Genomic DNA, 13,811 nt, shown 5'->3' on the forward strand with positions numbered 1-13,811 from the left:
CTCCGGGGGGAGGGAGGGCTGGGCTCGGCAAGGGTTAAGAGGAGCAGAGCTGGAGTCCTAGAGAGGACGGGAAGTGGAGGGGGAGGGGGCAAGGTCCTCCAGAGCAGAAGCCCCTCCCTCCCCCCTCCCTCCCTGCTTTCTTCTCTCTCCTTTGCAAAAGCCCCTCCTGGACTCGGGTGAGTCTCCTCTCTCCTCCCCCTGAGGGTGCAATGGGGAGAAGGGGGTCCCAGGGGGGCAGGGAGGGGGCGTGGGGGTCCCTGCTCAGGTCATGCCTGGTGGGGGGAGACCCCCAAGTCAGGGAGCAGAGGGTCCTCCCTTGTCCTCTCTGCCAAGCCGGGGGGGGGGAGATCGCAGGAGGTCTGCAGCTCTGCTCTTCCTTGGGATCCAGATGCTGCCTTCATTTTGGGGAGGGGGCTTGGGGTCAAGGAAATAAACCCCCTTCAGAGGGAGGGAAAAGTCACCTTTGTGAGCAGAGGCTGCAGCCAGACGGGAACATTCCCACGTGGGGGGAGCACAGGGAGGAGAAAAGCGCGTCTGCATCTGCATCTACACAACTGGACCACTTCCTGTGTCCCAGATGCAACAACACATGTCTCTCCCCCATCATTTAAATACACAACAAAATTGTTCCATTAAGGTACTGAAATAAGCATGAAGGAAAAGAATAATGTTAAAACAATGCAGCTATTAAGAGGCAGAAAAGAACAGAGCAATGTGTAGAAGATCATCTTTGTGCTCCCTTTTTCCCTTAGGGTCCAGTGTGCTTTGAGACGTAGCTGTTCCTTTCACAGAGGAGGACTGGGCTTTGCTGGATCCTGACCAGAGGGCTCTGCAGAAGGAAGTCAAGGAGGAGAATCCTGGGATCGTGGCCTCTCTGGTAAGGCTCCCTGCTGGATCATGAGATCAGTTTTGAAATTGCATACAGATCTCTGAAGGACAAACCTCCTCTATTTTGAGGGAGCCCAATAGCGCCACCTGCAGCATCTGAGATGTTAACACACCCACAACTCTCCTGGAATGGAAAACTTTCAATAGGAGATGTACCGTATTTTTCGCTCCATAGGGTGCACCTGACCATAGGGCACACCTAGTTTTCAGAGGGGGAAATCAAGGGGGGAAATATAATTCCCCCCAGCTCTGCGCGCAGCCTGTGCTTTTGTGGGAGATTCCCCCATCTCCCACAAAAGCGGCCCTTGTCCCTCCTCTGGGAAAAGCCCCCAAGAGTGGCATGCTCTTTAAAGGGCGCGTGGCTCCTGTGGGCTTTCCTACGAGGTTGGAGAAGGGACTGATGCTGCCAGTCAGTCCCTTCTCCCTCCTGGGGAAAAGCCCCTAAGAGCTGCACGGAGCTTGTGTGCGGCTCTTGGGGGCTTTTCCTGCCTGCCTCCCCCCTGCATTCGCTCCATAAGATGCAAACACATTTTCCCTTGCTTTTTAGGAGGGAAATGGTGCGTCCCATAGAGCAAAAAATACGGTATCTCCTGTTCTGTCTGGGAATATGCTTCCACCAGTCTTCAAACCATGAGGAGGCTGGTCTGAGCTGCCCCAACTTTCTTCAATGTAGGCTTCAGAGATCTTAGGGCCATGGAGGTAAGGTAAAGGTAAAGGGACCCCGGACCGTTAGGTCCAGTTGTGGCGGACTCTGTGGTTGCGGTGCTCATCTCGCTTTACTGGCCGAGGGAGCCGGCGTACAGCTTCCGGGTCATGTGGCCAGCAGGACTGAGCCGCTTCTGCCGAACCAGAGCAGCACATCCTCTCAAATTTTCTGTTTTCCTTTCTGTTTCTGTCTGTTTTTGGTTGAGCAAAGAAATGACTGAGCTTGGAGATGGAGCGGATTCCACGACTGAGCCAAATTAAATCCATCCCTGGAACGAGCCAGGCTTTTTGAATCTCCGGGTCCCATAAATACGTTAGCTAATACCAGCCAAAAAAGGCAGTAACTCCCTTCCCTTCTTTCTCTTTCACAAGCAGTCATTTGCATTGTTCAGTCATTTTAGCCTCAATTTCTTCCTCAGGCTAGGATTATTATTATTATTATTATTATTATTATTATTATTATTATTATTAATGATATCAGGAAACTTGATGAGGAATTAAGGGGAAAGACATTGTTGACCCGGAGTAGTTACAAAATTAATGTTCTCTCCCCAAGTGCCACAGACCCTCCTCCAAAGAGAGCTTCTCTAAAGAAAGCACAAGCAAAAATTACTCAATTTTACGTGAATAAGGAAAACGAGGAGGTGGCTAAGAAACAGCGGGAGCCAGATCCTATTACTGACCTTATAGGATTTTTCAGCAGCTCTAAGGATGAGCAGAAAGAGGTTTGGGGCCCAGCCAGCTCAACTGCTAAGTCATCTCTGGCACTGAGACCAGGAGCTCAAGCGACTCAAGGCCAAATTCAGGCTAAACAAGTAGAGGAACTAATCTGAAAGAAAAATTCAGAACTACCCTCAGGAAATGCTAATACAAGGCTAAAAGACTCCTTCTCCCAAGCCTCTGGTGCGAATGAGGAATTATCCGTCATTGGGTGACTTGTACTGCTAACAAGGGACATAGAATGCATTAAATTCTTACCAACCTGATAGGTACTTGTAAACCCTTCTGGAATAAAGTCTGGCAGAGAGTGTGGAACCGGATAATACAACAATATCTCTTTCCCTACCATTAAAAATAGATGAATAAGGGAGGTTTAATTCGTCCACATGGCAAAAGGAGGTCTAAAAGTACAAAGAAGAGCAAAAATGTAAAAAAAAATTAAAATAGTGCAATATTAAAAAGTTGACTTAAAAATACCTTTTAACTTACTTAAGAGTAGCTCATGCTCTGGGTCCAGACAGAAGACTTAAGAAGCTTGTACTGTACAGTGGTACCTTGGGTTAAGTACTTAATTTGTTCCAGATGTCCGCTCTTAACCTGACACTGTTCTTAACCTGAAGCACCACTTTAGCTAATGGGGCCTCCTGCTGCTGCCGTTCCGCCGGAGCATGATTTCTGTTCTCATCCTGAAGCAAAGTTCTTAACCCGAGGTACTATTTCTAGGTTAGCGGAGTCTGTAACCTGAAGCATATGTAACCCGAGGTACCACTGTACTGGAATTTGCACAGCAGATCCTTATATCAATATGAAACGATATGCAAGGTTATCAAATGCTCTGCTGTCCTGTCAGAATCCAAAACCAACTAGGGAGAGGGTTTTGATAAACAAGAATTGGAAATGGGTTCTGTCTCAAAATAAGCTACTTCTCTCAAGCTACCCTAAGCCTTTAGGTATCTTCTCACAAAAGGAGCGTAAAGTTTGTGAATATAGTGTATATGCGCAGAGAATATCTATGGAGGAGAGGAGTCTCAAGATTATTCCGAAATGTGGCATCACCAGCTCCTCTGCTTCCACATCCAGCAACACCCCAAAAAGTCCTCAGTTCAAGGCAGACTATTGTCCTTTAGTTGACATATACTCTGCAGGTGACAATCCTGACTAGCCAGCTGACCTGGACCCCAAGGAACCCCATAACTCAGACAGCCCTGGGTCCTTGCACTTGAGAAATCTAGGGAAGGACCTACTTGACAGAACTGAAAAGAATTGATTGCATGTTTTCTGTGCTCTGCCATAAGTAGCCCAGAATGAAATACTCTCAGATTGGACCTCTGACGTTCCTGCCTAATAAGTTTGAAGAAGGAGCACAAGGGCTCATGCAAGCAAAACTTACCCTTTGTGCTCCAGATCCAGCCCACCAGAACGAACCCTCCTTCCCTGAACAAACTGATAAAAAGCAAGAGGAGATGTCCAGAGGACGCAGAGGAGGAACGTGTCCAGAGGAGGGCAACCAAAATGGTCAAAGGCCTGGAAACGATGTCTTATGAGGAACGGCTAAGGGAGCTGGGCATGTTTAGCCTGGAGAAGAGGAGGTTAAGGGGTGATATGATAGCCATGTTCAAATATATAAAAGGATGTCACATAGAGGAGGGAGAAAGGTTGTGTTCCGCTGCTCCAGAGAAGCGGACACGGAGCAATGGTTCCAAACTACAAGAAAGAAGATTCCACCTAAACATTAGGAAGAACTTCCTGACAGTAAGAGCTGTTGTACAGTGGAATTTGCTGCCAAGGAGTGTGGTGGAGTCTCCTTCTTTGGAGGTCTTTAAGCAGAGGCTTGACAACCATATGTCAGGAGTGCTCTGATGGTGTTTCCTGCTTGGCAGGGGGTTGGACTCGATGGCCCTTGTGGTCTCTTCCAACTCTATGATTCTATGATTCTATGAAAAGAGAATGGGATTATATTTATGGATTACAACAGAAAAGCGAACTATGTGATAAAATTGAAATGGATTAAAGCCTCAAACGTTCACTGTATTGCTATGGAAGGAAATGGAGTTTAGTTTTGATGATTGGCCAAGGCTTGGGGACAGGATGGTGACTGGTTTTGGCACCAAGTTCTGTCCATAAGCAACATTGAATTCAATGGGATATACTCTCAGGTCACTACTGTGCAGAACATGTCAGCCTTACGAAGTGAGGAGCAAACAGGGGAAACTGCAAGCACTGAAGATATTTAGAAATGGGGCTTCTGTTGGGAAGGGGCTGCCCCATTTGTGCTTCTCCAGGGGCAGGAGAATATCTAGGGCAGGAGAATCCCTGCAGGGGCTCTCAGGCTCCCTTTGCTTCTTCCTCTCTCCCAGGACCCTGCAGCTTCTTTTGGCTCCTTGACTCTTCAGGAACGATGAAAGGGACAGATCCTGCAAACTTAGCGAGGATGGAAGGGGGAAGATGGACAGTTGACCTGGTCAGGTTGTCTCCTGCATCCCTCCCCACAACCTCTGAGCGTTCCCTCCCAGGGACCTCCGAGAGATCTGGTGAGTCCCAGGGGAGGGGAGATGGGGACCTGGATGGATGGAGCCAGAGAGGAATTGGGGCTTCCTCAGCTTGGGGGTGGGGGGAGGCAGGCAGGCGGATGGAGATGGAGAAGGGGGGCACCTTTTTGGGCTCCCCCACCTGCCTGCCTGCCTGCCCCTTTGTCTCCTGCAGGCAATTTGAGCTAGGAATAGATCACAACTCCCCAGTCACCGTGATGTATTGGCAGCTCAAAAGGTCTAAAATCAGTTCTGTGATCTGAATGCCTTACCAATGTCCAACACTGATCCGTCGCTATGTAAAATAGCAGAATAAATTTGCCGGAATATCTATAACATATAGTTCATCATTAGTGGTCAGTGTATGAGTTCTGGGTTCATGAATTGCTTTCAACTGAAACAAAAAAAGGGGAAACAGGAGAGCACAGAGAACATTCAACATCGCAGAGCCAAATGCCTAGACTGACGCTATTGTGGCCGTTGTGCTTAGATTAAGTGAGTAATAGTCACTTTTCCTCTTCTGTTACCAATGAAACAATACAGAGTTGGTTTCATCATGAAAATGGGAGGGAGGGGGTTCAAAGTGAAGAAAGAGATTTACGTATAAATTTAAATTTTGACCAACCAGATTGAGATAACTTCTGATGGGGAGTGTTCAGGTAAAGATGTTGCTGTTTGTTAAAATCCTGTACTACATCAAACATTAAAAGCCTTCCTAAACAGGGCCACCTTCCGATGTCTTCTAAAAGTCTGGTAGTTGTTGTCCTCTTTTACATCTGGTGGGAGGGCATTCCACAGGGAGGGCGCCACTACCGAGAAGGCCCTCTGCCTGGTTCCCTGTAACTTGGCTTCTTGCAGTGGGGGAACCACCAGAAGACCCTCGGTGCTGGACCACAGTGTCCGGGTAGAACGATGGGGGTGGAGACACTCCTTCAGATATACTGGGCCGAGGCCGTTTAGGGCTTTCAAGGTCAGCACCAACACTTTGAATTGTGCTCAGAAACGTACTGGGAGCCAATGTAGGTCTTTCAAGACCGGTGTTATATGGTCTCAGCGGCCACTCCCAGTCACCAGTCTAGCTGCCGCATTCTGGATTAGTTGTAATTTCCGCGTCACCTTCAGAGGTAGCCCCACGTAGAGCGCATTGCAGTAGTCCAAGCGGGAGATAACCAGAGCATGCTCCACTCTGGCGTGACAGTCCGCAGGCAGATAGGGTCTCAGCCTGCGTACCAGATGGAGCTGGTAAACAGCTGCCCTGGACACAGGTTTGACCTGTGCCTCCATGAACAGCTGTGAGTCCAAAATGACTCCCAGGCTGCGCACCTGGTCCTTCAGGGGCACAGTTACCCCATTCAGGACAGGGAGTCCCCCACACCTCCCCGCCCCCTGTCCCCCCAAAACAGTACTTCTGTCTTGTCATGGTTCAACCTCAATCTGTTAGCCGCCATCCATCCTCCAACCGCCTCCAGACACTCACACAGGACCTTCACCGCCTTCACTGGTGATTCACTGATTTAAAAGAGAGGTAGAGCTGGGTATCATCCGCATACTGATGAACACCCAGTCCAAACCCCCTGATGATCTCTCCCAGCGGCTGCATGTAGATGTTGAAAAGCATGGGGGAGAGGACAGAACCCTGAGGCACCCCACAAGTGAGAGCCCAGGGGTCTGAACACTCACCCCCCACCACCACTTTCTGGACACGGCCCAGGAGGAAGGAGTGGAACCACTGTATGACAGTGCCCCCCGCTCCCAGCCCCTCAAGACGGTCCAGAAGGATGTTATGGTTGATGGTATCAAACGCCGCTGAGAGATCCAGCAGAACTAGGAAGCAGCTCTCACCTTTGTCCCTAGCCCGCCGGAGATCATCAACCAGTGCGACCAAGGCAGTTTCAGTCCCATGATGAGGCTTGAATCCCGACTGGAAGGGATCCAAATGGTCCGCTTCTTCCAGGCGTGCCTGGAGTTGTTCAGCAACCACTCGCTCAATCACCTTGCCTAAGAATGGAAGATTTGAGACTGGGCGATAGTTGGCCATTATGGCCGCATCTAAAGATGGTTTTTTAAGAAGAGGTTTGATAACCGCCTCTTTCAGCGGGTCTGGGAAGGCTCCCTCACGGAGGGAAGCATTCACCACCCCACAAAGCCCATCACCCAGCCCTTCCCGGCTAGCTTTTATAAGCCAGGATGGGCAAGGATCCAGGAGACAGGTGGTTGGTTTCACTCGTCCAAGCAGCCTGTCCACATCCTCGGAGGTAACAGATTGGAATTGATCCCACACAATTTGACTAGACAGGACTCTAGCACTCTCCCGCTCCGGCCCTGCTCCCACGGTGGCATCTACCTCTTCCCGAATCTGAGCGACTTTATCTGCAAAAACATTAGCAAAATCATTGCAGGAGATCATGTGGCCCTTGCTGGGCCCCGATGTAACAGGTGGTTCTGCTATATTGCGAACCACCAGAAAAAGTCTCCTGCTTCTGTTTTCTGCAGATGCAATAGAGCTGGTGAAGAAAGTCTTCGCCGTCGCTACCGCTGTGGTGTTTGTCCTGTATCTGGGGAGTGGCCTGGAGCAGGGCCGTACGTGACAGGCTTTGTCTGTCTTTGTCTGTGAGAGTTGGTTTCACTTTTGACTGAGACGCTGAAAAGAAGCTGTGTGTGCTTTTGGCACGGGAGAGATACCGGAAAGCTCCGATGGAATGAGACTGATTTATGGCTTGTAAATAAACGCTTTTAGAGATAGCAACGAACTGTCCCTGGACTTGATTTATCCCTCTATCTCACACGGACGGCAGGACCGCTGCTGCAACTCTGTTTTTCCTGCCCAGGTCAGCCCCAAGCAGAGCCATGCAGGGAAGCGCTGACTGGACAGCAGGATTTAATGGCCAAAACCGCCACTTGGTAGGCTCGACATTGAGCTCTAACCCGTGTCCGGTCAGCTTCAGAATGAGTTATCTGCCACCGACGCTCTAGCCGTCTCAATGATTGTTTCATTGCCCTCAGATCCGTGGAAAACCACGGGTCCTGTCCGGGCTCCATGCAGTCGGAGAGGGCGCTTCGGAGCCAAACAGTCAATAGCCCTGGTTAACTCCACATTCCAGCAGGCCAGCAGGGAATCAGCTGAAAGGCCATCAACATGGGATAAAACATCCCCTACCACTCTCTGGAAACCATTTGGATCCATTAAGTGGCAGGGGCCGGCCATCCGAATTCGTCCCACCTCCCTGCAGAGGGGATGGGTCGCGGAGAAGTCCAGTTGCACCAGGAAGTGATCTGACCATGGCGCTTCTTTTGTTTCGCTTTTACTTAGTGTCAGATCACCCACGTCACTAGAGGTGAACACCTGGTCCAAGGCATGTCCATGGCTATGGGTTGGGCAGACTTATTCAGGGACAGCCCCATGGAGGCCATGCTTTGCACGAAGTCCCGAGCGGCCCCTTGTAAGGTTGTGTCAGCATGGATATTAAAATCCCCTAGGACAACCAAGCTAGGTGTCTCCAGGAGAACATCTGCCACGACCTGAAGCAGCTCAGGCAGGGAATCCTTGGTGCAGCGGGGAGGTCGGTACACCAAAAGGAATCCTGTACTGCCCCTATTGCCCAACTTCCAGAACATGCACTCAGAAAACTGAGTCTTCCCAATAGGATGCCTGGTGCAGACTAATGACTTCCTAAAAATCACTGCAACCCCCCCTCCCCGCCCACATGACCTGGGTTGCTGTGCGTAAGAGAAACCTGGTGGACAAGCAGCGGCAAGGACAGGCCCATCTGTTTCATCCAACCAAGTCTCTGTTACACATGCCAGGTCAAGTCCTCCATCCATGATCAAGTCATGGATGGCAGTGGTTTTATGAATCATTGACCTGGCATTGCACAGCAGCACCTTCAGGTCATGTGGGTATCCCTTGCTGATTCTAGTATCCATCCAGTCAGGACCAGACCCGGAGGCAGGGATAGTCCTCAGACAACGACTAAACCTGCCTCCTCTGTAACGACATGGTCTGGTCTTAGCGTAACTCCTCCTCCTACCCGTGATCACTGAGATCGGTTGTCCCAGTGCATCCCCCCCTGTGGAACATGCCCCAGCCATTTTGTTGGCTGGGACCCACTCCCCGGCAGCCCTGACCCCTCCCCTTAGAAACAAAAAAAACCTTTAAAAAATAAAACAATACAAAAAACCTGTAAAAATTACAAAAACACCTAAATCAAACAAATTCCCAGGCCCAACCAAACATCCACCCCACCCCCACATAGAAAAAATTCAAAAGAAATATTTAAAAACATTTTTAAAAGAACTCTGCGCCCCCGAGTCCTCCTGGACAGCAGCAGCAGTAACAGCAACCATAGTTGTGAGGCCTGTCAGGCCCCGCCCCGGGCCAGGTGGTTAGTGGCAAGAGCAGGGCCCTCAGGCACTCACCCAGGAGAGTCCTCCTGGGCAGCAGAGCAGTCCTTTTGAGGCTTGAGGCCCTGCCCCGGGCCAGGTGGTTAGTGGCAAGAGCAGGGCCCTCAGGCACTCACACAGGAGAAGTCAAGGAGGAGAATCGTGGGGTCATGGACTTTCTCAGTAAGGATCCCTGTTGGATCATAACATGTTGTGATTGGAGATGTAGTGGATTCCATGACTGAGCCACAAAAATATCCATCCCAGATAAAAGCCAAGCAATATCTCAGTTAATACCAGGAAACAAAAACAGTGAAAACTATTGGACGGCCTCACATCTCATTCTCTTCAGTTCTTCCTCTGTCACAAGCATTCATTAACATTGTTCAATAATCTGGAGCTCCCATTTCCTCCTGAGACTCTAATTAGCATCTCTCTTCATTGCAGATGGTGATAAATTAGAAGGGAAGAACAAGGGGGAGCACAACAGAATCCACATAGCGGAGAAGTCAGATAAATATTCAGAGTGTGGAGAGAAGATCCGTCAGAGCTCCCAGTCCACCTCCCATCAAAGAAAGAGCTTCGTTCGAAGGAATAGCCTCACTTCACACGAAAGAACACAGAGTAGGGAGAAATCGTATCAGTGCTTGGAGTGTGGAAAGAGCTTCAATCGGAAGGATAGTCTCACTTCCCATCAAAGAATTCATAAAGGAGAGAAACCCTATCAGTGCTTGGAGTGTGAAAAGAGCTTCAATCGGAAGGATAGTCTCATTTCCCACCAAAGAATTCATACAGGGGAGAAACCGTATCAGTGCTTGGAATGTGGAAAGAGCTTCAATCGGAAGGATCACCTCACTTCCCATCACAAAATTCATACAGGGGAGAAACCCTATCAGTGCTTAGAATGTGGGAAGCGCTTCACTCAGGAGGGGAATCTCACTTCTCATCAAAGAATTCATACAGGGGAGAAACCCTATCAGTGCTTGGAATGTGGAAAGAGCTTTCGTCGGAGTGGTCATCTGACTTCCCATCAAAGACTTCACACAGGGGAGAAACCCTATCAGTGCTTGGAATGCGGAAAGAGCTTCAGTCAAAGTGCCGCACTCTCTTCCCATCACAGAATTCATACCGGGGAGAAACCCTATCAGTGCTTGGAATGCGGAAAGAGCTTCAGTCAAAGTGCCGCACTCTCTTCCCATCACAGAATTCATACCGGGGAGAAACCCTATCAGTGCTTCGAATGTGGAAAGAGCTTCAGTAAGTGGGTGAATCTCACTTCTCATCAAAGAATTCATACAGGGGAGAAACCCTATCAGTGCTTGGATTGTGGAAAAGGTTTTCGTCTGAGTGGTCATCTGACTTCCCATCAAAGACTTCATACAGAAGAGAAACCGTATCACTGCTTGGAATGTGGAAAGAGCTTTTGTCTGAGTGGTCATCTGACTTCCCATCAAAGACTTCACACAGGGGAAAAACCCTATCAGTGCTTCGAATGTGGGAAGAGCTTTCGTCTGAGTGGTGAACTCACTTCCCATCATAGAATTCATACAGGGGAGAAACCCTATCAGTGCTTCGAATGTGGAAAGAGCTATTGTCTGAGTGGTGAACTCACTTCCCATCACAGAATTCATACAGGGGAGAAACCCTATCAGTGCTTGGAATGCGGAAAGAGCTTCAGTCAAAGTGCCGCACTCTCTTCCCATCACAGAATTCATACCGGGGAGAAACCCTATCAGTGCTTGGAATGCGGAAAGAGCTTCAGTCAAAGTGCCGCACTCTCTTCCCATCACAGAATTCATACCGGGGAGAAACCCTATCAGTGCTTGGAATGCGGAAAGAGCTTCAGTCAAAGTGCCGCACTCTCTTCCCATCACAGAATTCATACCGGGGAGAAACCCTATCAGTGCTTGGAATGCGGAAAGAGCTTCAGTCAAAGTGCCGCACTCTCTTCCCATCACAGAATTCATACCGGGGAGAAACCCTATCATTGTCTGGAATGTGGAAAGAGCTTCAGTCTCAGGCAGAATCTCACTTCCCATCAAAGAATTCATACAGGGGAGAAACCCTTTCAGTGCTTGGAATGTGGAAAGAACTTCAGTCAACGCAGCTCTCTCATTTCCCATCAAAGAATTCATACAAGAGAGGAAACGGTTTAGTGTTTGGAATGTGGGAAAGGATTCATTCATGGCCCACCAAATATTTCATACGGGGTTGAAAGCATATCAGCACATGGAATGTGTATAAAATTTCACTTGTTCAAAAGTCAATTTAAGATCTCACACCAGGGTGAAGTATAGAATTATAGATTCAGAATCTAGTCCAACCCCCTCCAGAAATGTAAAGTACAGTGGTGCCCCGCAAGACGAAATTAATTCGTTCCGCAATTTTTGTCGTTTAGCGAATTTTTCGTCTTGCGAAGCACGAAATCCCATAGGAATGCATTGAAAATCAATTAATGCGTTCCTATGGTCAAAAAAAGTCCAAACAAAGCCAAATTTGGTACAACAACAGTTTATTAACTGCTCTTTAAAGTCACACATACTGTAAAGAGCAGTTCAAAAATTGAAGGGAAAATAAATTAACTTTATAAACAAAACATGTCTTTGTTTTTAGACAAAGAAAACAAAGTCGCGAGACGTTTTCGTCTTGCGAAGCAAGCCCATAGGGGAAATTCGTCTTGCGAGGCAAATCGAAAACGGAAAAACCTTTCGTCTAGCGAGTTTTTTGTCTTGCGAGGCATTCGTCTTGCGAGGTACCACTGTATTGCACTTGGGCAAAAAAAATGAGAGGCACAAATACAAGATGGGTGACACCTGGCTTGAGAGCAGTACATGTGAAAAGGATCTAGGAGTCTTGGTTGACCACAAACTTGACATGAGCCAACAGTGTGACGCGGCAGCTAAAAAAGCCAATGCAATTCTGGGCTGCATCAATAGGAGTATAGCATCTAGATCAAGGGAAGTAATAGTGCCACTGTATTCTGCTCTGGTCAGACCTCACCTGGAGTACTGTGTCCAGTTCTGGGCACCACAGTTCAAGAAGGACACTGACAAACTGGAACGTGTCCAGAGGAGGGCAACCAAAATGGTCAAAGGCCTGGAAACGATGCCTTATGAGGAACGGCTAAGGGAGCTGGGCATGTTTAGCCTGGAGAAGAGGAGGTTAAGGGGTGATATGATAGGCATGTTCAAATATATAAAAGGATGTCACATAGAGGAGGGAGAAAGGTTGTTTTCTGCTGTTCCAGAGAAGCGGACACGGAGCAATGGTTCCAAACTACAAGAAAGAAGATTCCACCTAAACATTAGGAAGAACTTCCTGACAGTAAGAGCTGTTTGACAGTGGAATTTGCTGCCAAGGAGTGTGGTGGAGTCTCCTTCTTTGGAGGTCTTTAAGCAGAGGCTTGACAACCATATGTCAGGAGTGCTCTGCTGGTGTTTCCTGCTTGGCAGGGGGTTGGACTCGATGGCCCTTGTGGTCTCTTCCAACTCTATGATTCTATGAAATCTCATTTCAAGCACCCATGACAGGTGGCCATCCAACTTCTTAGAACCCAGAACCCCCCAATGAAGGTCCACCCCCTTCTGAGAGAGTTCCATTTCACTGTCAGCTCATGCAATTAAACAAGTTGGATCTGGGGGTAATTATCCCTGTTGAACCCCGCAGGGATGGGGCGGATATTCCTTCACCCGCACGCCGTCCGATATCTGCCGCTCGCTGCAGTGGAGGCAGAGGCGCTGGGTGTTTAGCATTGCACGAATTGGACACTCTCCGATGCCAACGCCATGAGCGGGAGCATTCCTGTTTTTCAACAAAAATTTGAATTCAGACTTTGAATGGACTTTTGTCGCTCTGCTACAGAAGATGTGAGGTGAGCGTTTCATCTTTTTTGATACTTAGTGCTGTTGGGCCAACGCCCTCCCTCACTTGTCTGAATGGTGAGGAACTTCGCCCGTAGTAGCAGAGTACAGCAGAAGCAGACTCTGGCTGGAATGCAGCATCAAGAAAATAAGAAGTCAACAGAGCGAAGAGCTGACTCACGCAGCCGTATCCTTCAGCAAAAGCCAGATGCAAGGACCAGAGGGGAGGAGGAGGAGATATAGAAATCGCTCCCGTTCTCACACGATGATACATTAGGTAATTAGGCAATTAAAGGCACAGTGTCACACTGTGCAATGATAGAATGAAACACTGCAGTACTGACAGCTACTTCATGATTTGGCAAGCCTCATGGAGAAAGATTCAATTAATGAAATGGAATGCAAGTGAAACTATATTAAAAAAAAACTTGAGAATTTGATGTTTAATGGTGCGGTCCTTTGTGGAGGGCTCTAATTAGAACTGGCAAGGTATCAGCCTGTTTGAAGATATGGAGAGACTTTGTTCAAATACATGATTAAATATGATTTCGGCTGGGGATGCTACAACAGCACAAATGATGGCGCATTAGAAAAAAAGGGGTCCCTCTCAAAGGGGGCTGAAGACAACCGACAGATTACAACTGAGGAATATTTCACACAGGAAACCACACCTGCTTGCATGAACTTTTGTTGTGTATGGATTTGTAAAAGTGAAGGTGAATCTTTGATC

General features: G+C 48.4%; 1 protein-coding gene and 1 long non-coding RNA gene across 14 annotated transcripts in view; one reads left to right on the forward strand and one right to left on the reverse strand.

The window, feature by feature from the left end:
- The window catches only part of LOC309365341, a 44,106-nt gene that overhangs the window by 5,480 nt on the left and 24,815 nt on the right, over positions 1-13,811 (reverse strand). The gene's annotated exons all lie outside the window — the stretch shown is intronic.
- Positions 1-13,811, forward strand: part of LOC309364438 (uncharacterized protein) — a 218,263-nt gene that overhangs the window by 4,803 nt on the left and 199,649 nt on the right. For 3 of the 13 annotated variants that reach the window (XR_014165834.1, XR_014165835.1, XM_081901718.1), the window contains exons 1-2: positions 1-877; positions 4,671-4,844. The exons of 1 other annotated variant lie outside the window; for it this stretch is intronic. Coding sequence is in view for 3 of the 12 variants with exons in the window: in XM_081901718.1 (XP_081757844.1) it covers positions 4,712-4,844 (133 nt within the window). In the remaining 9 variants the exon portion in view is untranslated. 9 more of the 13 variants (XM_081901724.1, XM_081901723.1, XM_081901726.1 and 6 more) reach the window with 6 other exon arrangements.

The sequence above is a fragment of the Podarcis melisellensis genome (assembly GCF_964234715.1).
Source record: "Podarcis melisellensis genome assembly, chromosome: 2".
NCBI classification, from domain to species: Eukaryota; Metazoa; Chordata; class Lepidosauria; order Squamata; family Lacertidae; genus Podarcis; species Podarcis melisellensis.